Source organism: Gordionus sp. m RMFG-2023, chromosome 2 (assembly GCF_954871325.1).
Source record: "Gordionus sp. m RMFG-2023 chromosome 2, tfGorSpeb1-WG-v2, whole genome shotgun sequence".
Lineage (NCBI taxonomy): Eukaryota > Metazoa > Nematomorpha > Gordioida > Chordodea > Parachordodidae > Gordionus > Gordionus sp. m RMFG-2023.
The window spans coordinates 48,360,722-48,386,888 of NC_088776.1; the positions used below are offsets into that span (position 1 = coordinate 48,360,722).

General features: G+C 26.5%; 3 protein-coding genes across 5 annotated transcripts; 1 reads left to right on the forward strand and 2 right to left on the reverse strand.

Annotated features, from left to right (window-relative positions):
* Positions 1-8,397: 8,397 nt before the first annotated feature.
* LOC135925384 (small ribosomal subunit protein eS24-like) lies at positions 8,398-9,129 on the reverse strand. The gene is made up of 4 exons (XM_065460672.1): positions 9,052-9,129; positions 8,939-9,004; positions 8,688-8,897; positions 8,398-8,643 (listed from the first exon to the last, which is right to left on the reverse strand). The coding sequence occupies exons 1-4, from the start codon at positions 9,052-9,054 to the stop codon at positions 8,521-8,523; spliced, it is 402 nt and encodes a 133-aa protein (XP_065316744.1). The 5' UTR covers positions 9,055-9,129; the 3' UTR covers positions 8,398-8,520.
* A 473-nt stretch (positions 9,130-9,602) lies between these two features.
* LOC135925383 (uncharacterized) lies at positions 9,603-17,373 on the forward strand. 2 transcript variants are annotated; one of them, XM_065460671.1, is made up of 5 exons: positions 9,603-9,670; positions 9,804-9,865; positions 9,910-10,122; positions 16,485-16,917; positions 17,084-17,373. In XM_065460671.1, the coding sequence occupies exons 1-5, from the start codon at positions 9,658-9,660 to the stop codon at positions 17,266-17,268; spliced, it is 906 nt and encodes a 301-aa protein (XP_065316743.1). In that variant the 5' UTR covers positions 9,603-9,657; the 3' UTR covers positions 17,269-17,373. The 2 variants fall into 2 exon arrangements, with proteins under 2 accessions (XP_065316743.1, XP_065316742.1); XM_065460670.1 differs by having other exon boundaries at positions 9,626-9,763.
* A 151-nt stretch (positions 17,374-17,524) lies between these two features.
* On the reverse strand, positions 17,525-23,667 carry LOC135925184 (dihydropyrimidinase-like). Of its 2 annotated transcripts, none has more exons than XM_065460402.1 (12): positions 23,528-23,667; positions 21,126-21,235; positions 20,959-21,032; positions 20,748-20,910; positions 20,307-20,419; positions 19,659-19,801; positions 19,102-19,291; positions 18,658-18,965; positions 18,441-18,524; positions 18,039-18,359; positions 17,848-17,962; positions 17,525-17,756 (listed from the first exon to the last, which is right to left on the reverse strand). In XM_065460402.1, exons 2-12 carry the CDS (start codon positions 21,218-21,220, stop codon positions 17,686-17,688), a joined length of 1,677 nt encoding a protein of 558 aa, XP_065316474.1. In that variant the 5' UTR covers positions 21,221-21,235; positions 23,528-23,667; the 3' UTR covers positions 17,525-17,685. The 2 variants fall into 2 exon arrangements, with proteins under 2 accessions (XP_065316474.1, XP_065316475.1); XM_065460403.1 differs by having other exon boundaries at positions 17,598-17,781.
* Positions 23,668-26,167: the final 2,500 nt, after the last annotated feature.

Below are 26,167 nucleotides of genomic sequence, written 5' to 3' on the forward strand. Positions count from 1 at the left end.
TTAATCTAATTAATATTGAATAATGAAGGTTCTTAAAATATTTTAAATACAGTCTCTCAATTTTATAATACAACCCTTACATCCTCTCCGCCAGTCGAATGTATAATTAGCTGAGAACTAAGCTCTCTTGTTTATCTGTTCAAAATTTTGAAAGTCAATTTATAAAAGTATTTTAGTAGTATTTCTTTTTTTGACCTCATTGAGTTCCTTTAAACGTAATGAATAATGCGTTTTTGAGGGAATATTTACTAGTGTTGTTAAACGGCTTGTTTTGAGCCGATTTTTGAAAACAGCTAACTCAATATTTTAGCTAGAAATATATTGCCTAAGCCTCGAGATTTCTATAATTTATGTTCTTGACCTTTGTTCCTTCTATGAACAAAATCTTCAGGCTTTCGTAATAATTTTCTGGGTGAAATATTGAGTTAGCCGTTTCTAAAAATCGGCTTAAGACAAGCCGTTTAACAACACTAACCTTTACAGCACTAACTATCATATAATCTAAAATAAATTATTAATAGACTACTTTATATTATATAAATTAATTAATATTAAAATCAGGGACCCGGAGTAACCGTAACCAACCTTTGAACCATTATAAACCGTTATAAATATCAGAACCGTAACCGTAATCGAACCGAAATAATAATTTTTTGAAGGAGTAAAAAGAACCTTTATAAAAAAAGGTTAAACCGGTTCAGATTTTATATTTTAGGAATCAAATAAATTTGAATATCCAAAATTATATTAACTTGCTCTTATAGTACTGGCGGTTCCCGCAACACAAGTTTCTGTAGAAAGGGTCTTTTCGGGGCTAAAATTTGTATCCATTTATATTAGAAAATATATTACTTATAATATATTTAAAAATGAATTATTATGAATCTTATATATTTTTTATATATAATTCATAGATGCTTATAATAAAAATAAATTAGACGATGGCGTTGCTTCAATAAAAAAAAATTTCTAACCGTAATGAACCTTTATAATTAGCTGAACCGAACCTTTGTAAATTTTTTCTTAAGAACCGTAACCAAAACGTAACCATTATAATTTTTTACATACTGAATTGTAACCAAATAACGGTTCGGGTCCCTGATTAAAATCAAATGCCTTTTTAAATTAGAACCTGAAGATTTTGCTATTATACTTTTTAAATTCTATCCTTACAATTGATATAGAATTAGTTCCTTGAATATAGAATGTTAATGTAAAATATATTTATAATATTCGGGCCATGATAATAGGGCTGTGCCGATATTTATTATCAGATCGGCACCGATATTTGGCGTTTTCAAAAAATATCCGACAGAGCCGATATTTTTTGAAAGCCGATCCGATACTTTTTATTGTTTTTGGTTATTTTAAGAATCATATAATTTTATTTTATAAATAATTTCATAATAATAAATTTATAAAAGGAACTAAAATACAATTTACTTGTAATGTTTACAAAATAGTTTAAAACTTTACACTATTTTTTATTACATTATCCGGAACAAGAAAAGGTTTTTAAAATATCTAACGAGTCAAGTTCAATCACGATTTAATTTAGCCAATTTTAAAAATGGTTAACCCAAGATTTTGGTCAAAAGTAAATTACCCATGTTTATTGATCTTGCCCACAGATGGCAGAGAGGTTTGGACTTCTCTTGGCGAAATTTCGAGGCTTAGGTATTAATATTTTGGTTAAAATTTTGATTTAGCTCTTTTTAATAATGGGCTAAATGGAGCTATTTGACAACACTACATTCATCCATAAACATTGCAAATATTTTAAATGGTATTAACTTCTGGAGACAAAAATAAATAAAATACATTTAATCATTCGTAAAAAGTTGGTCTTTTTAAATAGAAAAGAAATATTGACATTGATATAAAAATAGATGGTAAATAAAAATTAATTGATTTTTTTAGTTATTGGATCGAATCGGTGAAAAATTTATGGATTGAAGATTTTGCCATAGATGGCACAAAGGTTTGGACATCTATTAGCGGAATCTCTAGGCTTAGGTAAATTTTCTGTCTAAATGATTTAGTTAGCTGTTTTTAAAAATCGGCTCAAAAGGAGCGATTTTGCATTACTACACATGTATGAATATTAAATCACTATTTGATTTACAAGGGGCAATATCGGAGTCTCTAACTCTTTAAAAGAATTAACTTGCATACTTGGAACAACTGATCATGATGCTATCCATTAATGAGATCTGGAGGAAATTTCTGGATGATGTTTTCAAAATCATACCATACAACTTATAACATGTTTTTTATTAATAACAAATGCATGGCATGACTTTTGTGTAAATGAGGTGATTGAGTTGCTTAGGACCAGTAATAAACTCGAATTTTCCTAGGATAAGGTTTCCACAAAAAACGAGATAAAATTATGTATTTCATTTGCCACTTAATTAAATGCATTAAAAAAATATATAGTATTTTTATATTTGCATGAAAGAATTTACAAATTTGAACATGTTCTTTTAAAAATGAACATTGAACACAAACGTATTTAATTTTTGCATGAAGTACAATCGAAGAAAATATTGCAAAAATAGCAATATACTAAAGTTCATAAAGTGGCTAATAATCTTTTAACAGTTCAGATATAAATTAGAATTTTAGAAATGATAGTAAATTACCTACAAATTATTTTATAAAATCACGAGGCTCAAACTGGTCAGAGGAATTTTAGCAATTCGGCTAAGATAGAAGATCATTCAATTGTTTACACTTAATAAAAAATAATAATTTGGATCCATAGCTTAAGGGTAATTCCATGAGAAATCGACCAGTTATAAGGCCGATCATCACAAAAATAGATGAAACTTGGCATGTTAGCTATTTATGTTGTAAAGTTAATAAAATCAAAATTTTAGAGTGCTGGCTCAATCAGATCCAAAGATAGAAACCTTCAAAGTAGAAAATCGCGAAGTGCGAGATTTCATTAAATCTAGTTTTTTTAAAATACTTAAGATGGAGTTACAATTTATATATCATTTTATAGCCCTTAAAATTTTACATTGGAAAATATCGAAAAAAAATTAAAAAATTCCAATTGTTTTCTTATTTCCTGTGAAAATAAAAAATTAACATTGTTAGGAAGGGATTTTTTTTAGGTATTGATTTTCTCTAAAAATGTTTTTACCTTTATATTAAACGATTTAATAAAAAATCTCGATAGCCATTTTTGTTTTTTAAATTTTATTAAAATTTTATTATTTTTATAAATAAAAAAGGTAATATAGATGGCGTTATATTTAAAAAGATTTTATAAATTGATATATTTAATAAAAATATGTATTATATTGGTTTTAAAATTAAATAAATCGATTAAATATAATCAATATGATATCCTGGGACAATAAGTAAGGAAGCTGCCCTTACGGATATGGTCATTAGGTTGATATATTTTAAAATAAACATATTTTAAGATTTTATATACAATTATATAAAAAAAACTTGTTTTAATCTCATCCCATTTGCGCTGAGGCGATAATTTGTAGGTACATCCTGTGACTGTTATGGGATCTATAATCGTTATTATTTGATTAATGGGCAGCCATATCTTTTCCTCAATTATGGGATAAAAGAAGGATGGTGATGGTTTATGGGGTGTAAAAAGGAAATATATATCTCCTCAGTAATTTCATTCTTTTTTAGTACTGTGGCTAACCACCAAAAATCGTCATAAATACATGTTACGAATCTTTTAATATCAGAAAAAGAGAAATTATCGGCCTTTAAGATATTGTTAATTTGAAAGTCCTCTTCATATGAATATATTTTTGATTTAAGTTTACTTAAAACTCAAAGGAACAGGTCCGTGAAGTTGGCATAAAGACTTGAGGTACATTTGACAAATGTAGGACAGATGAATGATATAAATTTCAAGTAAATTAAAAATAACTATCACTAAATAATTGACCTTGAAATATTTATTTATTGACTTATTTTGCTAATAACTCACGAGCAGTTAATTATGCTGAAATACGGTTAAAAGATTCTTTAGGTTCAATTAAAGGGGTACACATTGGCATAGATATTTGTAATTGCACCTCATTTTTATAAAAATACCGCTTACCACGCTTCTCAAATGGATGGATATAACTTGGTTACGGTGAATGATAAGGATATCGGGTTTTGAGAATATTATAGTACAAATTGAATACTAAATAATGGCCAAGTTTCAGAAAATGAACCTTTTTATTTTCGGTTTTGGCAAATTGCCAACACTTTCCTTTTTGCTGATAAATCACGAGCGGTTGATTCTGTTAATATACGGTTAAAAGATTCTTCAAGTTCAAATAAAGGGCTACACATTAGCATAGCTATTGGTAAATGCACCTCATTTTTTAAAAAATTCCGCCTACTTCACATTTCTAAAATAAATGGATATAACTAGGTTACGGTGAGTGATACGGATATCGGGTTTGAGAATATTATGGTACAAATTGAATACTAAATAATTGCTAAGTTTTAAAAAATTTCACACTTTCCTTATTTTGCTCATAACTCACGAACGGTTCATTCTACTGATGTCCGGATAGAAGTGCAATTAAGAATCTAAATAATGGCATAACTTTTGTCAATTGCACCTCAAGTCGTTATGCCAACTTCACGGACCTGTTCCTTTGAGTTTTAAGTAAACTTAAATCAAAAATATATTCATATGAAGAGGACTTTAAAATTAACAATATCTTAAATGCCGATAATTTCTTTTTTGCTGATATTAAAGGATTCGTAATATGTGTTTATGACGATTTTTGGTGGTTAGCCACAGTACTAAAAAAGATTGAAATTACTGAGGAGATATATATTTCTTTTTACACCCCATGTACTATAACCATCCTTGTTTTACCCCATAATTTAGGTAAAGATATGGTTGCCCATTAATCAAATAATAACGATTATAGACCCCATAACAATGACAGGACGTACCTACAAATTGTTACCTAAGCGCAAAATGAGATAAAACTAAAACAAGTAGTTTTTTTATAATTGTTTGTATATAAAATCTTAAAATGTTTATTTAAAAATATATCGTCCTAATAACCATATCCGTATGGGCAGGGTTGGGAAAATTTTCAGAAAATTGTATTCGGATACAGATACAGATACTTTATAAAATTTTGTATTTAAGATACAAGATACTAGATACTTTAGAAAAATTTTAATAAGATATAAGATACAAGATACTTGTATTTTTTTAAAAAAAAGTATCTAAGATACAAGATACTTTTTAAAAAAACTTTAAATAGTCAAAATCAAAATGTATAAAGCTTTATTTCTTATCTATAATATAAATTTATAAAAAAATATTTAAAATAAATTGTAGAAAATAACAAATTTATTATAAAAGATAATGCGATATTCCATTTAATAATTATATAATTAGTAAATAATAATAAATCAGAATCATAAATCAGCATTATTTTTTAATATTATTAATTTTTCAAATGATTTATCGTTCAATCTTTGACGATTTGGTCTATCAACCATATTAGCAAAGCTAAATAATCTTTCAACGGGGGCTGAGGAGGGTAATATTGTGTTATATTTATTAAATATTTCTTTTATATATTTAAAACTATTTAACATATTTATACTCCGCATGTCATCTTTCATATAATTTAGTACCTATTTCAATATCATTTATTTAATTATTAGAATTGGATGTGGTACTTTTAAGGAAAAAGTAATCATCATCTTCATCAATTAAAGATTTTGTTGAAGTATAAATTTCAATATTATTTTTAAAAACAATTAAAACTTCATGTAATAACAAATCCTGAAGGTATTTTTTTCTTTTTCACCATCAATCCAACGATTTTTAAAATAGGGATGAGAAATAGTTGCCAAAAATGCACTTTTAACATTGTTATCAAAATCATATATAATTTTAAATCTTATATTTAAATAATTTTCTATGGCAACAGCTAATGGTTTGCAAAATTGTAGATTGGTTTGAATAAATTTGTAATTTTTTTTAACGACATTTAAAATTGGAGCTGATTCTCCATAATAGCAGTTGATTTCACTCTGTATTTTGTCAATCGCTATAGCCAATGGGGCCATTATATTGCAATATTTTTATAAATATTGAATTTCAATATCTCTTAATTTAGGAAATTCTAATTTTTGACATAATTTAGGAAGTTCGCCTTTAAATTTTAATAAACTATGAAGACTATCATACAAACTATTTCATCTAGTGCAGCAAGGTGTAACTTTGCCTAAAACTGCTTTGATAAGTTCTGCAGTTTTAGGCCTATTATTTGCATTCCATAGCTTAGTACATTTAGCTATTGCAGGATGATGAATTTTAGAAATGTTAGGAGAATCCTTAATAGCTCTCTCGACATCTGTTGTGGCAATTTTATCGTATGGCACAAACAACGAATGTGTTGTGGCAATGTTATTGAGGCTTCTTTAAACCCTTAAATAAACAAATAAATAATTTTATTTGAATAAAATTTTTTACAAAATTTACAATATCATAATAAATTTTAAAGAAGTATTAAATAATACTTTCAATGATTTCGAATTCTATACATTCATCATCATTGATGTCAAAGTCATTCTCTACAGCTTCCATAGAATATTCAAACTCCTTGAAAGCTTTTCTTAAAGTTAGAGCCGTTATCTGTAACAGTTGCTATAACTTTTTCGTCAATACCAAAGTCACGATGAATTTCTTTATTATGATCATCTTGAAGTACTTCAAAAAATTTGCCATTAAGTATGCTTAGTTTAAATTTATTGTTATAATTTTCGGTTGAAGAATCATCTGAAGACGAAGATAAAGATATTATTCTATTTTCTTCTTCCATAATTTTAAAATAGACAGATATAAAACGATTCAAATATGGTAGTTCTAATTATTAGCAAATTGCTATATGACGACCAACGTCATATATCAAAAATTATCTTAAAATATCTAAATTTTGATTAAATTTTTCATTTAAATCTTAAAACAATATCATTTTAAATTTGAATACTATTTAAATTAACCAATGTAAATTTTTTTTAAAGTATCTGTATCTTTTTGAATACAAAGTTGGTTAAGATACAAATACTTTTAAATAATATGTATCTTAGATACTGGATACAAGATACTTTCCAAAATTTAAAAAAAGATACAAATCTTGTATATCTTAGATACAAATATCCGCCATACTGCCCAACCCTGCGTATGGGCAGCTTCCTTACCTATTGTCCTTGGATATGATATTGATTATATTATATCGATTTATTTAATTTTAATACCAATATAATACATATTTTTATTAAATATATCATATTATAAAATCTTTTAAAATATAACGCCATCTATATTACCTTATTTTATTTATAAAAATAAACAAAAATGGCTATCGAAATTTTTTATTAAATCGTTTAATATAAAGGTAAAAACATTTTTAGAGAAAATCAACACCTAAAAATAATCCTTCCTAACAATGTTAATTTTTTATTTTTACAGGAAATAAGAAAACACTTGGATATTTTTTTCGATATTTTCCAATATAAAATTTTAAGGGCTATAAAATGATATATAATTTGTAACTCTATCTTAAGTATTTAAAAAAAAAACAAGATTTAATGAAATCTCGCACTTCGCGTTTTTCGACTTTGAGGGCGTATATCTTTGGATCTGATTGAGCTAGCACTTTAAATTTTAATTTTATTAACATATACAAAATAAATAACTATCATGCCAAGTTTCGTTCATTTTAAAGATGGTCATCTTAAAATTTGGTTTTTTTGGTCAATTTGACGTGGAATGACCCTTAAGCCATTGGTCCACTTGTTTATAAAATCAATGATTTTATAAAAATTTACTCCCTGCACATTTATATAAAAATTTTGTTTAACCCACCCACCCAATGTTTGAAAATTAGTTTTTTTAATTTATTTTAATTAACTTATAAAATATGTATGAAATAAAAAATGATTTAAAATAAATAGCAAAAAATATTTAAAAAGCCAATTCAAGCAATAAAACTGCTTTTGAATTTAAATGAAGTTTATGTAAATTATTTTCTTGTATCTTTTATTCAACATATAAAGTAAATTTGCAACAAAATAAATAAAAAAAAATAGAAAAAGAATTAAAAACCACCTTTCTTTACTAATATTATTGATTTTAAGTTGTTTAATTGAAAGTAAAATATCAGGCATCCAATAAGCAGTATGATAGAGCCTAATAGAGGTCAGCACATCCTGAACTAGGTAGAGTATTTCTATTCAGTTTTTTGACCTGGCCCACAATAATATTTTGTACAATTTATCCAGCCTGCCCTTTTTTGCCATTAAGGTATTGTGGTCTGGTGAAAAATATCATCATTACCAGAAAATCATATTAGATCAATAGGCTATAAAATAATTAGCAAATTATTTTGTAATGCTATTTTATGTAAGATAAATTAAATTTATACAATCTGAATAGGAATAAATTTTATTTGAATTATATTGGTATTTTATACATAAATATGAAAAATTAGCCTAATATCAAATTTAAGTCTTTTTTGCTGCTGCTGAACCAACTTTGGCTTTAGCTGTTCCTCTGACTTTTTTCTGCCTATTTTTCCTTTCTTTACGTTGTTTTCTACCAGATTTAGGCTTCTCATATAACCCTTGCTAAAATATTTGTAAATATATAAATATAACAATTATTATTTAACTCTCTGTAGCCTATATTTAGGTTCCATTTTTTTGGCAAGGTCTAATGTGTCATATATCAAAGCAAAGCCTGTTGATTTACCTCCACCAAACTTAGATCGAACACCAAACACAAACACTAAATCTGATGTGCATTTGTACATTTTTGCCAATTTATCCCTTATCTCTACTTTGGGCATGGTTGCTTTACCTGGGTGCAATATATCTACGACCTTAAAATGTATGGATTAAAATATAAATAAATCATAAATACCATTTGTTTTCGACTTAATAAACGATTTGTCATAAATTTTCTGGTACGAATAGTTGCAGTTGTCTCCTATATTAAATAGCATTAGAACATATATAAATAACACATGAAATTACCATATCGAAAGGATATAATGCTAATCAACAAATTTTTTAAAAAATAAAATTTACCTTTTAAATTTAGTATAAAAAAATTTATTTTGATGGTGGCACTAATTAATATTATTTTAGATGAAATAAAGTTTAAATGAATATATTTATTTAAATTTTCTGAAATAATATTTTTTTAACATAAATTTAATAAATAATAATAAATATATGTAATATTATCTTAAAATATTTACAGAATTATTTTTATTAATATATTTATCATTTATCTAGTTCCCCAATTTATTTATAGAACAAAAATACAATTTGATAATAAATTATAAATGTTAAGCGTTGCAGCTTTGATATAATTTAGATTTAAAATCAAAATATGTTGTTTTATCTGTAAGAATTTTCTAAATAGATGAATTACTAATAGTTCAAGGGTAAAATATAGTTATAGAGGACATTACATATTACATTATGAATATTTTTGTTTGATTATTTTATCAAAAGAGTTTTTTATATTATAATACCTTTTTTTTCTAGTATGTAAATAATATCGAGGTTCGGTTTATAAACAACACTATCACATTTTTTAAATTCTACAAATGAATTATTTCTTTTTAAAAAATAATGTCGATTATAGGTAATAAAGTATATTTTGTATTTGGAATTATTATATTCTGTTTCGGTATTATTGGATTTCGGTTATATTATCTTAAATATTATTCTATAACAAGTTAAAATATAAATAAACACTTTATTAAATATATTTATAGCCTTTTATTCTTCAAACCATTTACAATCACCTCAACTTCAGAAAAAATTTAAAACCTACTCAGTTAAATAATACCCTAATCTAATATATTTAACATTGATTTTTAGGCTGCTCTAGATATAAATACAAAAAGATATGAATTAAATAAAAATCCAAATTTCAATATAGATTTATTAAATAAAAATATGCATCCAGTATATGCATCTCTTTCTATGCCTTCTACACAATATAATTCTAAAAAGAATGATTCAAATCAAATATATCTCTCAATATTCTCAATTATGATATTTGGATTAATTATTTTTATTGCATTTTCAACAGTAAGATTTAAATACTTCTGATGTGCTAATTAGAGATCTGCAATAAGTAGATTTTAACCTAAATTTCTATCCACTCATTTTAAAATTTTTTTTAACCTGCCCAATTAAAAATTATTTCATTTTGGCCTTTATACTTAAACTGATAAAATATACAATATTATGAAATATAATAATTTTTAATAAATATCAACCTGTTCTGCTCATCTTGTCCCAGAAATATTTCAAATTCACCTACCCACCTATTGTCTTAAATATATTTTGCCTTACCTATCTGTGGGTTGGCTTAAAATTTGACTATTGCAGATCTATATGAGCTTTTGGAGCACGGGCAAATGGATTAGATGGAATATTACAGAAATATCTATTCCATTCTATCCTTTTATATTTATTTTATTGAAAATTATATAAATAATATACTTTTTTCTGACTATAAATATTAGAGACCTGTAAGCCATAAATCTGGCCCTGTCTAAAGTGGTATCAAGTCATAATATACTATGATTTTAAGAATATAGGCCTGGCTTAACAATATAAAATCACAAATTTGGGCAGGCCTAATTTTTTAAAATACATTCTAATTATATCAATCTGTGTATGGATAAATGATATTAATATTAAGAGCATTTAGGATAAGAATATATAGCTCTATTTTCTAATATCTGATAGTGACAAACCATGAGTTTAGGGAAGCAATTGAATCTTTATCAGAGACCTGCAGATTGCTGAAATACCATTTGCATGGCTTGGCCTAGACTTTAAAAAAAAATTTTTTGGCCTGGCCAGGTGAAAGAAAAATTCTGTCCAGATTTCTTTGAAAAAATTTTTTGGCCAAGGTGTGTAAATTTCTTTTGATGGCCTGGGTTTTTTAAAATAATAAATAATTATTCTGCATTTTACAGATCGTTTTTAATCAAATATGAAATCCACTATAATAACTTTTCAAATTATCAAATCTCCCCATTTGTCATAAAAGGAGTGATTTTGAATTATCACACTTTTCTATTTGACTGGTCAATGGTAATTCTCTTATTTCCAGTTCCTTTTGTAATTTATAACAGTCATTTATATTAGTAATGGTCATTTTTCCCTTTCTAACTTGCAACATACTTAATTGTTTGAATTTGGGACAGAGAGAAGATAGATACTAAAATAAATTTTTCCCTTAATATTATATTATATTTTGAATGTTTCATTGTTGCTTTTAAATTGATTAAATATCTAAAACTAGCTAATAACCTCTCAAGAATGAAGGGGTGAGGGGTAATTACTTAGTTTATGTATATGGTACTAAGTATGGTTTATACTAAAATTTAGGAGAAAAAGAGGTAAAATTGTTGCAATGTAACCTGTGAGCATTAAGGGTATTGGAAATATCAAAATTTAAATTTGTGATAGGATTCATATTGGGTAAAATTAAAAATAGAGATGCTTCAAAATTTTTGAATTTTAAATATGGGCTAGACATTGGCCTCAAATTTTTGTTTTGCAGACTCAGATAGGCCTGATCAAAAAACCACGTCCCATGCAACTTTCCCAAAATTTTGCCATTTATTTCTATTGTAATTTAATAATAATGTCTTAAATTTAATTTTATATTTAGAATAAAATTTAAATTTGTGATAGAAATCATATTGAATAAAATTTTAAATAGAGATGCTTGGAAATTTTTTAATTTTAAATATGGGGTAGACATTGGCCTGAAATTTTTTTCGCAGACATAGCCAGGCCTGATCAAAAAATTAAGTCCCATGCAACTTTCATAAAATTTTGCCATTTATTTTTATTGTAATTTAATAACAATGTCTTAAATTTAATTTATTTTATATTCCATTTATTTCTATTATAATTTAATAACAATATCTTAAATTTAATTTTATATAAATTTAAATTTGTGATAGAAATCATATTGGATAAAATTTTAAATAGATATGCTTGAAATTTTTTTAATTTTAAATATGAACGAGGCATTGGCCTGAAATTTTTTCTCTCAAACCTGGCCAACCCATAATAATTTTTCCTTAAGCCTGGAGATAGGTAAATCTCTGAAAACCATATTGTTTTGAAAATTTTCTCAAGCCCGCCAAAGACCATAATATAGTTGAGAACTGAAATAAAATATATAAAAGTCATAATTCATTTAAAAATAAAATCAGAATATGAAAGTTGCATGGGCTTAGTTTTTTAATCAGACTGGCGATTTTCTGCAAAAAAATTTTCAGGTCAATGTCTAGCCCATATTTAAAATTAAAAAAATTTCAAGCATTTCTATTTTATATTTTACCCAATATGATTTCTATCACAAATCTAAATTTTATTCTAAATATAAAATTAAATTTAAGACATTTTTATTAAATTACAATAAAAATAAATGGCAAAATTTTATGAAAGTTTCATGGGACTTGGTTTTGATCAGGCCTGGCTATGTCTACAAAAAAAAAATTTCAGGCCAATGTCTAGCCCATATTTAAAATTCAAAAATTTTGAAGCATCTCTATTTTTAATTTTACTTAATAGATTCCTATCACAAATTTAAATTTTGATATTTCTAATACATGCTCACGGTATACATTGCAACAATTTTGCCTCTTTTTCTCCTAAATTTTAATATTTATATAAAATTTATTAATAAAGTATATTTAGTACCATACACACTAACTAAATAATTACCCTTCAACCCCGTCAGCTAGTATGGTAATAAACGGCAAAATTTTAATTGTGGTTCGACTCTCGTATAGGGCAAAAAAATTACAATACACTATATAGTCTCCTTAAATTTTAAATACATTAGGAAGATACGAAAACGATCATGTTTTAATTATGAAGATTATATATATATTAGATTATGATTAGTTGAATAATTAATTTGAATAGTATTTTAATAGAAAATCTTCGAAGGCCTCATTAATAGTAAACGCATTATTGTTCAAGCTTTGCGTTATTTAAAGCTTCATAATTACCGCCAATTCTTCATAGTTAATTTATTTTTTTTGAAATATACATCGTAACATGTGTTTTTCAAATTTTATCATAGCGTTATCATCATAACGATCCATATTTATAAATTATACTTATTTATTAGCTTGATTTTGTAAATAACGAACCACTTGAACATAACGCTTTTACTATAAATGAGGCCTAAATCGAAAAAATGGGAATATGATAAGTGAATGAATGTGATATATAGTTCTTTGATACATATTTTAAAAAATATTGCATTTAATTTTTAGAGATAATGACGTTTTTAATATATTTGTCCTAACCTTTTTTTTAAAAATATTTTTTAGGACCGACCCGAGTATATTAAAAAAAATAAAAATATGGCCCGGCCCGTATACTCATTCCCGGCCTGCAGGTCTCTAATTTTTAATAACCAAACCATTCAAAATAAGATTTATAAAGGAGCGAAATTCGTCTTTGTTTTTTAGTAAAATTCTCAGGAACTAAAATTGCTAGATTTTGAACTTTTTAATTAAATTTTTTTAGTTGAGATGGATAGGATAAGCGGTAAATATTTTATTCTTTTTAAATATTAAAATCCCTGCTCAGAATTTTCAATTTCTTCTTAGTATATAATATCAAAAAATTTTGAGCTAAAAATATTTTTAATAAATTTTTAAGAACATAGTTCATCTTAAATTAATTATTATTTTTAAAAAATAGGAAAAATTTTATTAAAAAAAAGAAAAGTTCAAAATAAAAAATATTTATCTTTATCTTTTATTTTTTTAAAAAATAGGCATTTTGGGGCATGACTAAAATACGCGCCCCCTATCAAAGAAGCTTAATTTAATTATATTAATATAGAATCGTATTTAGATGAGTCAGAAAATGTTTTTTTTTATTTAAAAAAATGGCAACATAGTAAAATTTAAAAAAAAATTTTGTCAAAAAAAAAGAAATTCTCAATAAGTTATAAATAATTTATAAACTTAGTATTAACATTTTTTGATTCCTTTTAATAAATTATATATGATTCAGCGTTCATTTTTTATATATTATGCTTCTTTGATAGGGGGCACATAGTTTAGTCATGTAAAAATAATAATTTTTTAAAAATTTTACTATGTTGCCATTTTTTTTAAATTAAAAAAAACATTTTCTAACTCATCTTATGAAGCTAAATACGATTCTGTAATAATATAATTTAAATTAAGCTTATTTGATAGGGGGCGCGTAGTTGGGGGGGGGCGTAGTTTGGGGGGGGGCGCGTATTTTAGTTATGCCCGCATTTTGTAATTGGCTTCGGCATTTATTTTTTAAACATAAAATCTCACAATATATTAGCTTGATTTTTTTTTAATTAAAAAATAAGCAATTTTATATTTGCTTCCTGCATGTGTTTTATTTATTTTAGTAAAAATAATATTAATTTTTTATAGTAAATATAAAATAATAACGTAATAAAAATGGTATTAATTTTTTTAGCATAATAAGAATTTGAGGTCTATAATGGGCAGGTTTTTAGCCAAAAAGCCCTCCCACTCGTTTGGAAATTTTTTAAATACTTCTAATTTTTTAAAAAAAATTTACCCGCCCGCCTATCCATTCATCTATAAATTTTGTTTAACTCGCCCCCCCCCCCTAATATTTCAAAATTATTCTAAGGCTAGTTTAGCTCTTCGTTTATTTTAATGTATTTATAATTAAACTAATATAATATGCTATATTATGAAATAAAACTATTATTTTTAATAAATTGAAGTCTATTCTACTCATTTCCCCTAAAAAATATTGAAAATTCACCCGTCCACCGCCCATTACTTAAAATTTTTAAACCCCGCTACCCGCCCAATGTTGAAAAATTTTTAAAAAACCCAACTACGCCCGCCCTGAGTTAGGGCGGGCTACAAACTCGCCCAATGCAGTCCTCTAGTAAGAATTTTTAATGCTTTCCTTGCTGGACACTTTATCACTGATATTTGGTGATATATATCTCAATTTCTCATCAGTGGCACTTAAGAATTTCCTGCCTTTATTTCTTTAATTATCAACGTCTTCTTCTTTAATCATTTCTATTAGATTTAGGGGGAGGGGAGGTGATAATAATGTTGTCAATATACCTTTCATTTCTTTGCAAAGAACAGCTTAGAGCTTTTCAAATATGGTTTTATCCATTATTTAAATTATTTATTTAACAATTCAGAGTAAAGGTAAAAGATATCTAACGAGTAAATGTTGGATCATTTACCCATTTTTATTTCCTACTTAAAGTGAAGTCCGAAATTTTACGCATTTTTCCGATATTACGATAAATATATCAATTTCTCTGCTATGGTGACATTCTCACACGGAGAAGATTGCTATAAAAAAATCTATATATATAATTATGAGATGACTATTAAAAAAAAATTATTTTTATATTTAAATTACTGAAAATTTCGTTAAAATATTTGAAGTTTTATTTATTCGCCTTAATTTTGTATAATTCATATTGGGATTTGGGAATCTCGATGATTTTAAATTATTCACCGAAAACGGAAATTTTGATTTGATTGTAAATGTATTCTAGCATGTGTAAAGTGCCTGTCCCATGAAATTTCTGACAATCCGTAGACTAACGTATTTTTATATGAATAGTTCCAAAGTAAAAAACAATTTTTTTTGAAATTTACAGTTATAAGGAATTTATACATCTGGTATACATTTCCGGTCATCCAATTTTTTTACACGGGGTATTTTTAATATCCCGATTTATCATTACATTATGTCACAGCTGAAATTTTAGAAAGTACGTGTATTTTTGTTGACCTTACGGGAAGATATACCCTATAGAAAATTTGCACTGGTACTTATAATATATGGTTTGCCCTGCGTGCAGGGTTCAAAGAATAAATTATTATCAAAGAAAAATACATTACATTTTTATCCTTTTATTATAAAAAAATTTTTAAAACCTCTTTTAAGGTTGCGTCCTAAACCTTGTTTCAAAAGTTTTATAACGTTAGACTGTGTTCAAATCAAGAAATTAAATTTACAAACTTTAGAAACTTTATTGAAAATAAATAAATAAGCTATTTTAAATATAAAAATAAAACATGCCAAAAACAATTCTAGAAAATGTTATAAAATTTAACAGATATTTCAATAAAATTTGCGAAACATTAACCTTTCTAATCTTTTAAAAATAGTTTTAAATATCTAATGATAGAATTTTGAAAATTTCAGAAATATGTTTGGACCATATTTTTATTTTTCTATTAATAAAAAAGAAACTTATTTCATCTTTTCAATAAAAAAATTTGAAAGTTTTCGAATTAAATCTTTTGATTTTTTGTCGTATACAAACATTTGAAGAATTTATTAAATTTACAATATTAGTTTTTAAAATCTTACTCTAAATATTTAATTTTCACTTATTTAAGATTTTTTGTCAGTCAAATGATGGGAAAGACTTTAATATCACGAACGCCACTCATCTCGATGAAATATTAGATCGCCAGAATTTACGTATCCTGACCAAACATTTGCTATATATATTCGAAAATTATCAATGCTTAGATTACTTAGAATTATTTCAGCAAACTTCCACAAAGCTACCCAGCGATTTTAATAGTAATACAATCGATGTTCCAGATAAACATGCTCCCAGAAAAAATGGGTGGTTTAATAAAGACGAATCAATTTTGCCTCCTAATTTTGATACATCGAAATCAGCTGATTATATGGGAGGAAGAAAAAATGAGGTACGTAAAGGAGGAAATATAAGAGATGACATGTCATCAAAATTGCTGTTAAACGATTTAAAGAACCTCGAACAACTACTTGTCCAATACAAAATGAACAAAAATGGATTAGGTATAGCGGATTTAATTGCAAAAGACATTTTTTTTAAAAATTTTTAAACTAGAAATAAGTAAATAGATGTATATTATGGTTGGGCATATTGTCGTATAAACTATACTTAAACATTACAATTTAAATTAGTAAGCATTTAATAAATTAATTTTGTTTCACCATAAAGGCCCTCAAAGTTCTATTAGGCTCGATAACCTATTGTTAAAATTGAACAAAAATCTAAACTTTGCCTTACCCAGGAAATTAGAAAAAAAGGATTATTTACCATCAAATTATTCGTCCGAATCCGAAGATTACTACCATCATTCACATGTCAATCACGAATTAGGCGTTGATAAAAAATATTTATAACTCTAGATTTGTATTATGCCAACTTAATTTTATTCATTTTAATACGATTCGAAGTACTTTGTGCAATATATTTTATTTTATTTATAAATAAATTATTTATGCTTGGATGATTGTTACTCCAGATAGTTCGTGAAAATTATTTTAACCATCTAAATATTAGGATTATTAACAAAATGTTTAAAACATTTTAATTCGTATTTTATTTTAAAATCAATAAATAATAGTTATACATATTCGTTTTTGAAAATAAATAATAATCGATTAGTAATAACAAAAAGACTCAGTGTTAAATTATTAGCTTTTTATAAAATACCATGTTCGAGAAGAAGAAAAAATATATAAATCAGTTGCAAGTCAAATAGTGAGCAAGAATGATAATAATATTCGGGTTTTTTCTTTCTAAAATCTAATCAGTAATTACCAAATTCCAGATGATGTTCCTCCTGGTGGTTGTTTTATTATTCTATGGTGTGGCTTATATTCGATATCTTAATTCAAAAAATTACATTCAATCTACATTTTTTTAAAGAAAAAACGGAAAAGATAATTAATAAATAGTTTACAACAATTTTCATATACCATTAATATCCATATTTTCTTGGACCTTTTTCGACTTTAATTGTTTCGAATCTGTGCTGCCACCATCAACGTGTTCGTGTTCATTATATCTCGGCACATTATGTGCTCTGTTTAACTTATAAATTATTGAAATTTTAATTATAAGATTAAAATTTGCTTTTAAAAATAAATGAAAACGTTTTTGCGCATACTTTACTCCGCATTTGAATTTTGGGGTAAATGAATTGCGAAAATGGGGATGTGTGTATGAAGCGACCACTACCCGCGGGTATAACATCATCATTGATAACGATCTCTTTTCCTTCTTGATTAAAATCTTTCACACCCGGTTCGCTTGGTAATTGAGCCGCTAACCGTCCTCGTGATATAACGTAACACGGAGCCCCGTGGATTTCCATACCTTCGAAAACGTTGAAGTCAACCTTTTGGTGGTGAGTAGCTGCCGTTATTGTCCTTGTCACATGTGGGTCCCATACCACGATATCGGCATCAGCACCAACCTGTATTCTCCCCTTTTTAAAAAAAAATCCTATTTTAAGTATTTTGTTATAATTCAGAAAATTTATGATGAATTTTAGTTCATTCGATTATACTTTCCTCGGGTATAAGTTGAATATTTTGGCTGCGTCGGTACTACTGACTGCAACAAATCTACACGGATCCATTTTCCCACTAACCTTTGAATTATTTTTATTATATATAAATAAAATCCCCCTTGTTCAAAGAGTTCATATTTTAATTTATTCAAGACTAATTATGTATCATTTGTAAATATATATATATAAATTTTATAATATTTAAAAAACTTACAACTCCCTTTTCCCAAAGCACGGACATCCAATGCTCTACACCATTAACACCCTCTGGTAAAACTCTGAAATCTCCGCCTTTATCGAACAAGCTTTTGCGTTGAGCGGTCGAAAAAGTTCTATTATCACTTGCACAGAGTTGTAAATCACCATTGGCCAAATGGTTCATAAGAGTAGGTGGGGTGGAAGGATCAGGTCTTAAAGGAGGAGAGGTTATATGAGCAGCGGCGTGCGACCAACTAGCATTGAAGTAATTGGTACCGTCCGTTCCCAATGCTGCTGCGTTTGCTTCTCCGTAAACTACGTGACCTTTTATATTTGTAAGTTATATAATTTCGGTTTATGTACACAATTTCTTTAAGGAAAATATTTTTTTATTTTTAAACGCGAATATAATGTCAAAGATATTTCAAATAAATTTGGGATTTTGTTGTTAAAACAATACCCTTTTGACGGGATTTGGCAATAATTGACGCAGCAGTTTTACTCATAACATGAATGATATATAATGGGCAGTTGACTTGTCCTGCTATCACAATGGCTCTATGCACAGCTTCCCCTTCTATTTCTTCAGGGCTGCATAACAAGCATCCTTCAGGCCCCTTTAATCCTTGTTCCACTAATTTTCCCGCATTCTATAATCGTATATAACGTAGAAACTAAAAAAATTTCCAATAAAATGTTTTTTAATTAATTAGGGTTTTAAATAACTTGAGGTATAAAAATAGTATTATTTCAATAAAATAATCATCAATAGGATAAAGAAATTTGCAGAAATTGAATAATTTGCTACGTTCTTTTAACTTTCAAATGTTTGGTATTATTAGGATTTTATATTAATAATACTGTTATTGATTTTTATTTAACTTTAAAATTACATATTTTTTGGATATTTTTATTTGCTGGAGATGATAAACAATCAAGTATATCGAAAATTACTAATATTTTTAATAATATGATGGATCCAATAAACATCATAAAACCAATATTATTAAGACTTACTAATTGTTTTATATCACCATTTTCACAATGAACCATGGCCAGCGCCCCAATTTTCCTAATATGATCCATAGTTTTATACAAGTCAGGATCGGACATTTGGTACAGGCCCTTATAAGCCATGTAAAGCATGAACGAATTGACTCCTAATAATTTATTATAAAAAATTGAATATATTTTGTATAGGAGTGTATAGGTTAAGAGATTTTGATATTTGTTTTAGTAGAAATATTATGACATTGATATATTCAATCCTTAGAGACCTACAATCCTGGAACCCTGCCCGGCCTGAAATTGGCCAAATTTTTAAAAATAAATTAAAAATTATATATCAATTGACTAATTGATAAATCACACATCTTTCATTCGCTGCTTATATTTTCATTAATTAGTTCTTTATTTCATTTCATTTAACCATAATAATGCATTTACATAATATAAAAAAACGAGCTAAACCGGCAAAAAATTTTATGTCCAGTCTACGCTAAGTTTGTAACCGAAAAAAAAATCTGGCTAGACTCAAAATATAACCTCTACAAGCCTCTAATATATAGTATTATAGGAGTAGCTTGGAGGAGACGGAGAAGTGAAATATTTGAATTGAAATCACATTATAATTAAATATTTATACAATGTTTGTTTATATCAAACCCGATTCTTTAGCAAGATTCGTCATATCTTGAGCAACATTATCATCCCATTTAGGGATAGCAACATGCAATGAATAATCACAGCATACCTTGGAATCGGCTTTTTTTTTCCATCTAAATTTTTTTAAATCCAATGATATGTTAAATTTTAAAAATGAGTATAGTTTTGCTAAATACGATATTATGAAATGTAAAATAAATGACTATGATAGTGGCTAGTGGCGTAATAACTAGCAATCTGACCTAGGCAATTGATAAAACATTGCTTAAAATTATGTAAAAACTTAATCTATATTTAAAATTATTTTTTAGAAAAGGGATTATATAATATGTGGTCTACAAATTTACAAAATTTAGTTTAATAGCTCTGCCATTATTCTGTTTGAGGAGATGTTATATCGATATTTCCACATATCTAGATATTAAATATTTCGAATGTTACTCTTTAAAAGTGTTTGTCAGTGATTTGGATGTTGCTTTAATAGCGCAATCAATTATCATGGTTACACCTCCAGCCAGAGCTGCTCTTGAACCATCATAAAAATCATCTACTGATTCTATATCATTCCAGGACGCTTCAAAATGAGTGTTAGGATCTATCCCACCTAAAATATATATTATATTGTTTTCAATCATCAAAGCAACAAATATACCTGGAATCACAAATTTTCCTTTGCAATCCAAAATTATAGCATTTTCTGGAGCTTTTAGTTCCTTACCGATAGATCTATATTTTATGAAATGGAAAAAGGGATATAATTTAGGTCAACAATTGGGTATAAGAGTGACGTGGTAAATTATGAAAATATTAACATCTTACTTTATAACTCCTTCTGTTACTAATATATCACAATCAAACATGAGATCGTCGTTAACAATTTTTCCGTTTTTTAAAACGATGACACTCTGTTGCATCTTGAAGTTTATACTCTTATATATAAGTTGATTTTTTTAAAATATAAATTTACTTAGCACTAATCAACGAATAATATTAAGCATTGGTATAACGAGGAGATCCCCCCTACCAACCTGTCATGGAAAATTTTAAAAATATCATTTTAAACAAATAAAAAATGGTTACACCTTCACCCAATCTCCCACCCCTCACAATGACAGAACATGGTTATGAGCAGCCTGCAAAAAAATTTTCGCGGCACGAGTCCCTACTTTAAAAAAAATTTGGTGTCCGAGCCCAACCAGAGTCCAAGCACAAATTTGTTATTCCAACATGACCCGAGCCCTACTAAAATTATTTTAGAATTTGAATTTATTATAATATCTAAGGAAAAATTAAAAATGATGTGTGGTTGGTCAAATACTCTAAAAAAATCTGAAATTAAAAATGTTTGAAAAAAGAAAAACCGATATAAACATATGTGATCATAATGCTGCTTATTTATTGGGTCCCTTATATCAAGGAAATCCTCTCACTAGTAGTGAATTTAATGAAATATGTGATATAATAAATTAAGAATTTTGTAAGGTGACTCAAGTGATATTATAACTCAGAAGTAAAAGCGGCATGTTTTATCAAATTATGTGGAAAGCAGTAACTTTTATAAGAAACAATCAAATTCTGGTCTCAAGTTAGTGGAATGAGCTTTGCTAGTTCTACTTTTTCTTCAGAAAGAAATTGGTCGATTTGGGTTAATATTCCTATTAAAACAGAAATAGATTGAAGATCTCGACAAAAGGAAAATTGATTAAAAAATATTAAAGAAAATGATAATATTGATTATGAACCAGAACAAGACTTAGCCATGGAGAATTAAACATCAGTTATTGAATGACTGAATTTAAAAAATATTATAAAATAAATATTATAGATTCATTTTACTATTATATATAAAATAATGTAAACATTTATTTGAATTTATTTGACCGCTCAAATACACAATCCTGATTTATAATAATAATGAACATGAAGATATTAATTAGGCACATCAATAGAATATGATGTGAGCAATAGAGTTGTAACTAATCACAAATAAAAATAAAATTTGTGATATTTTAAAACCGTAAACGAACCGTAACTTATAATATTTTGTCCATGAAAATATAGTAAAAATTTGTAGCAAAATTTTATTTTATTAGGTAAAATATTAGAAATGAAATTTAGTAAAATGATTTATGAACTAAATATTGAAAGAAGGCTTACATGATAATTATGCTAAAAGGCCTAATCATTTTGTTATATAATTGGACCAGCTTAAAAAATCCTTTTTGTTTAAATAGAGAAAAAATTTTTAAGCAAGCGTTTTGTCCTGTCACAATGGACGCTAATGTGCCATATGTCTTGAAATATTTTTTAATCAATAATAATGTTTCAAATGATAAAAACAAACTTCAACAATATTATACCTATAAAAAAATGATTAAACTGAAAATTTATGTAATTATGAGTTTCGCCAATTAAATTCACTTCATATTTTATTTCTTAAATATGGGTGAAGTAATATAATAATAATATAAGTTGCCTTAGTTAGCGCGAATTCGCTAAGTATACAAAATATGATATCATTTTTGTATACTTAGCCGCGAATTCTCGCTAACTGTGATTGCAGGGTTAGATACCTGCGTCTCAGTTTAAAATTTTAGGCCCGATCAAGTCATTAAACAATTTAATTTTTTTTATTCGACTGATTTAATCAGACTATTCTTTTTTTTATATTTCTAGAGATCATATTCCAATCCGATTCTTACTTTTGTTTAAGAAACAAGTCCTAGTCCAATCCAGATTTTTTTTATACTGGACTGTTGAAATTGTACGATATTTCAAGGAAAGCGGGAAAAAAAATTATAAGCACTTGAAGGGAAATTATATATTTGAGTGTTTATTTTCCTGAGGCTATGTCCAAAACTATTTTTAGTAAAATTTTCTAGAATTAAGTTTTGAACATGTTTTTATTTTATATTTAAAATAGCTTATTTATTTTATTTTCATTAAAGTTTCGAAAGTTTGTAAATTTAATTTTTTTATGTTTTCGACTCAGCTGGAAGAGAATTTTTATTTAAAAAACGTAGAAAAAAAATTAATTTTAAAATTTTGTCGGATCCGGGTCTGGCCAGAATTAAAATTTTGAAATCAAAATCCGATCTGACCGAACCCAAAAAATGTCTGTCCTTGTTCGACCGACCCGACCTATGTTCGGTAAGATCGGATTCAGATATGTCAGTGCAGGGCTTTAATGTTATATATATTTTTATATAGATTACTCTTACCCGTTGTCTGCGCTTTTGATGAATAAATTTACGCGTATAAGAATAGAGAATAATTAATAAGGTAAAATGTTAATATCTACAATTTCTGAAATGAGATTTTCGTTTTAAAAAATCATGAAATTAAATAATTGAAATTAAATATATAAAAAATAGCATATGTTTTTTTTAATGAAATCAATAAATAATAAAATGAAATCTGATTTTCATCTGTTTTTAGTAAATACATGATTTGATATTTTTATTTAAATTAAATTAAACCACGATGAGCATAATTTTTTTATATTTTAAATACTTTTTATAAAATAAATGTTTAAATAAGTTTTAAACTCATCTTTAATATTTAGTATTGATAATTTTTTTTAAAATGATCGAAACATTTTAGTGCTAAATAAATAAGTGAAAATATTATGGCAATTAAAACTTTTTTAAAAAATAATATTGTTTAAGGCAGGGGGGCATCAATGAGGAATGCCAAAAGTTTTCTCTCCACGCTTAAAAATTCAATTTGATTTTCTGTGAACGGGATGACGAACAGAGAAATTTACTTTTTTAGCACCCCTAAATGATAAGAACTGGAATAATTTTCTGTTATCCTTCCTTAGAGTATACCCATATTCGTTTTAACAGGGGCCAGCTACCTGGAATTATACCATCTAATTCAAACAATACATCTATATTTTATTCTGTAAAAAAACATAAATTATCCCAGCATGAGGTTGCAACAGGGTTAACAGATTTCTAGATTTGGCATTGATTCTGACTGTTTCATATCATTTTTGTCCCTCTAACGTTTTATCTCACCTTTCTTATTCTCAATTTTTTAAAAATAATTTGAAAGAAAAATAACTCACTTACTTTCTCACACTTTTGAAAAATAATAATAATATATCACTGTATAAAACTTTTATTAATTATCAATAAAACAAGAACCTGAAAAATATTTGACTGACATGGGGGCATGGGAAGTGCCAAAACTTTACGCCGGAGTTTTCCCAAAAAGATTTGTATCAAAATGTTTATTTTATTTTTGTGTTCTTACAAATAATTATAAAGTGCCAACTTCTGTAATATTTTTGTTTAAAAAGTAATAATAAATACAGTTGAAATAGTTGGAGCCACGATCGGGGAGGGGGAGCGATCGACGACTTTCGATAGTCCGGGATTGTCGGAGAGTGGGACTGGGGGACTGGAGTTTATGTAGAAAAATCGATTTATTGAATCTAATATTTTAGCTGTAATCCAAAAACAATTATGTACATACAATTCAATTCGACAAAAAAAAACAATATACAAAATAAAATCATAATTGCATGATCTCGTTTATATATTTTTTTTGTTCTTGTTTAAAAAAAAAATTGATTATAACGATATAATTTATTTTTGCTGATCATTAAAGAAACGCTAAACCACATTTAATACTTTAAATTAATTTGCCAGTTCAAAATTTTTGTAATAAATATTTTTAATAATATTTTAATATTATTTTGTATAATATTGGTTATATAATCCACAATATGACATTCATATAATCTTTATATATTACATATATCCATTATCAACTTAAATTTATTAAATACAAAGAATATAATTTTAAAAAATGGATTCGCGTTTAATTCTTATTTCAATGATTACTGCTTTATTTTACATAATATTAATAATTTAAAATTTGCGAGTATATACAAATATTGTTAAGCAAGATTTTTAAAAACCAGGGTTGAGAACCCTAACTCTCCCGAATCCTCGATATTTCGCTCGAACCCTTTTTTAAAATATAGGGTTCAGGGGGAAGTTTTAATGTAGATATTTTAGATGATATTATGATAATATGCCTAAATAAAATTTTTAAAATAGAAATATAATATTATTTTTTTTGTATTGTAGTATTATCTAATATATATAATCTCCATAATCATAACACGATCGTTTTCGTATCTCCCTAATGTAGTGAAGGTCACGGTCCGGTCTTTGGTCCGGACTGGACCGAAACCCCTCGGACCGGACCGGACCACGGTCCTTAAGAAAAAGATCGATCCAGACCGTGGTCCTAAATAAAAAGACCGGTCCTGGACCGGTCTTTTTATTTGTTTAAAAAACATATTTTTTTAACCTAATTTGATTTGTTTTATCATTTTATTAAATATAAGAGTATTATATAAACAATAAAATTTATCCAATGGTATTGAAAAAAATGATTTTGTGTTTGTAGAGGGCATATTAAAATTAAGAGTAGATTGTGTTTTTTGAGATATTTTCATTTTCATCTTTAGAAGTATATATTTTATGTTTTATCAGATGTCTGCTTAAGGTATCTAATTATTTTATTAAGAATAAGGTTAAGTAATTTTTACAATAAATTATACAGACAGTTTCTTTAAAAAAAATAGAACTATATAATAACTAAAATATTTTAATAATATTATTGCTTATTTTGATTAATTTATTGCTTATTTTGATTAATTTATTGCTTAAAAAATTATAAACAATTATTTTGTTACTAGGTGCTGACGATACATTAAATTTGGTACTGAAGTGAACACATACTCTATGTTTTTATTGGGACTATAAGTAAAATGTTTCTTGGACAAACTTATGGTTTTCATATTGTAAAATAAAAATTTACAAAATCTAAAATAATTCCTC

What these genes read in the sequence shown, in the direction of transcription:
- LOC135925384 (XM_065460672.1), bottom strand. An exon ending in TATTAAGTCGAAAACAAATG is followed by an intron (nt 8,898 to 8,938) that starts GTATTTATGATT and finishes ATACATTTTAAG; the next exon opens with GTCGTAGATATATTGCACCC. An exon ending in CTAAATATAGGCTACAGAGA is followed by an intron (nt 8,644 to 8,687) that starts GTTAAATAATAA and finishes CAAATATTTTAG; the next exon opens with CAAGGGTTATATGAGAAGCC.
- LOC135925383 (XM_065460670.1), top strand. Translation starts at nt 9,658, where the DNA reads ATGTCGATTATAGGTAATAAAGTATATTTTGTATTTGGAATTATTATA. An exon ending in TTTTTATTGCATTTTCAACA is followed by an intron (nt 10,123 to 16,484) that starts GTAAGATTTAAA and finishes CACTTATTTAAG; the next exon opens with ATTTTTTGTCAGTCAAATGA. An exon ending in AATGAACAAAAATGGATTAG is followed by an intron (nt 16,918 to 17,083) that starts GTATAGCGGATT and finishes TTCACCATAAAG; the next exon opens with GCCCTCAAAGTTCTATTAGG.
- LOC135925184 (XM_065460402.1), bottom strand. Translation starts at nt 21,220, where the DNA reads ATGCAACAGAGTGTCATCGTTTTAAAAAACGGAAAAATTGTTAACGAC. An exon ending in GAATCTTGCTAAAGAATCGG is followed by an intron (nt 19,802 to 20,306) that starts GTTTGATATAAA and finishes ATAAATTATTAG; the next exon opens with GAGTCAATTCGTTCATGCTT. An exon ending in ATGGTGATATAAAACAATTA is followed by an intron (nt 19,292 to 19,658) that starts GTAAGTCTTAAT and finishes ATACGATTATAG; the next exon opens with AATGCGGGAAAATTAGTGGA.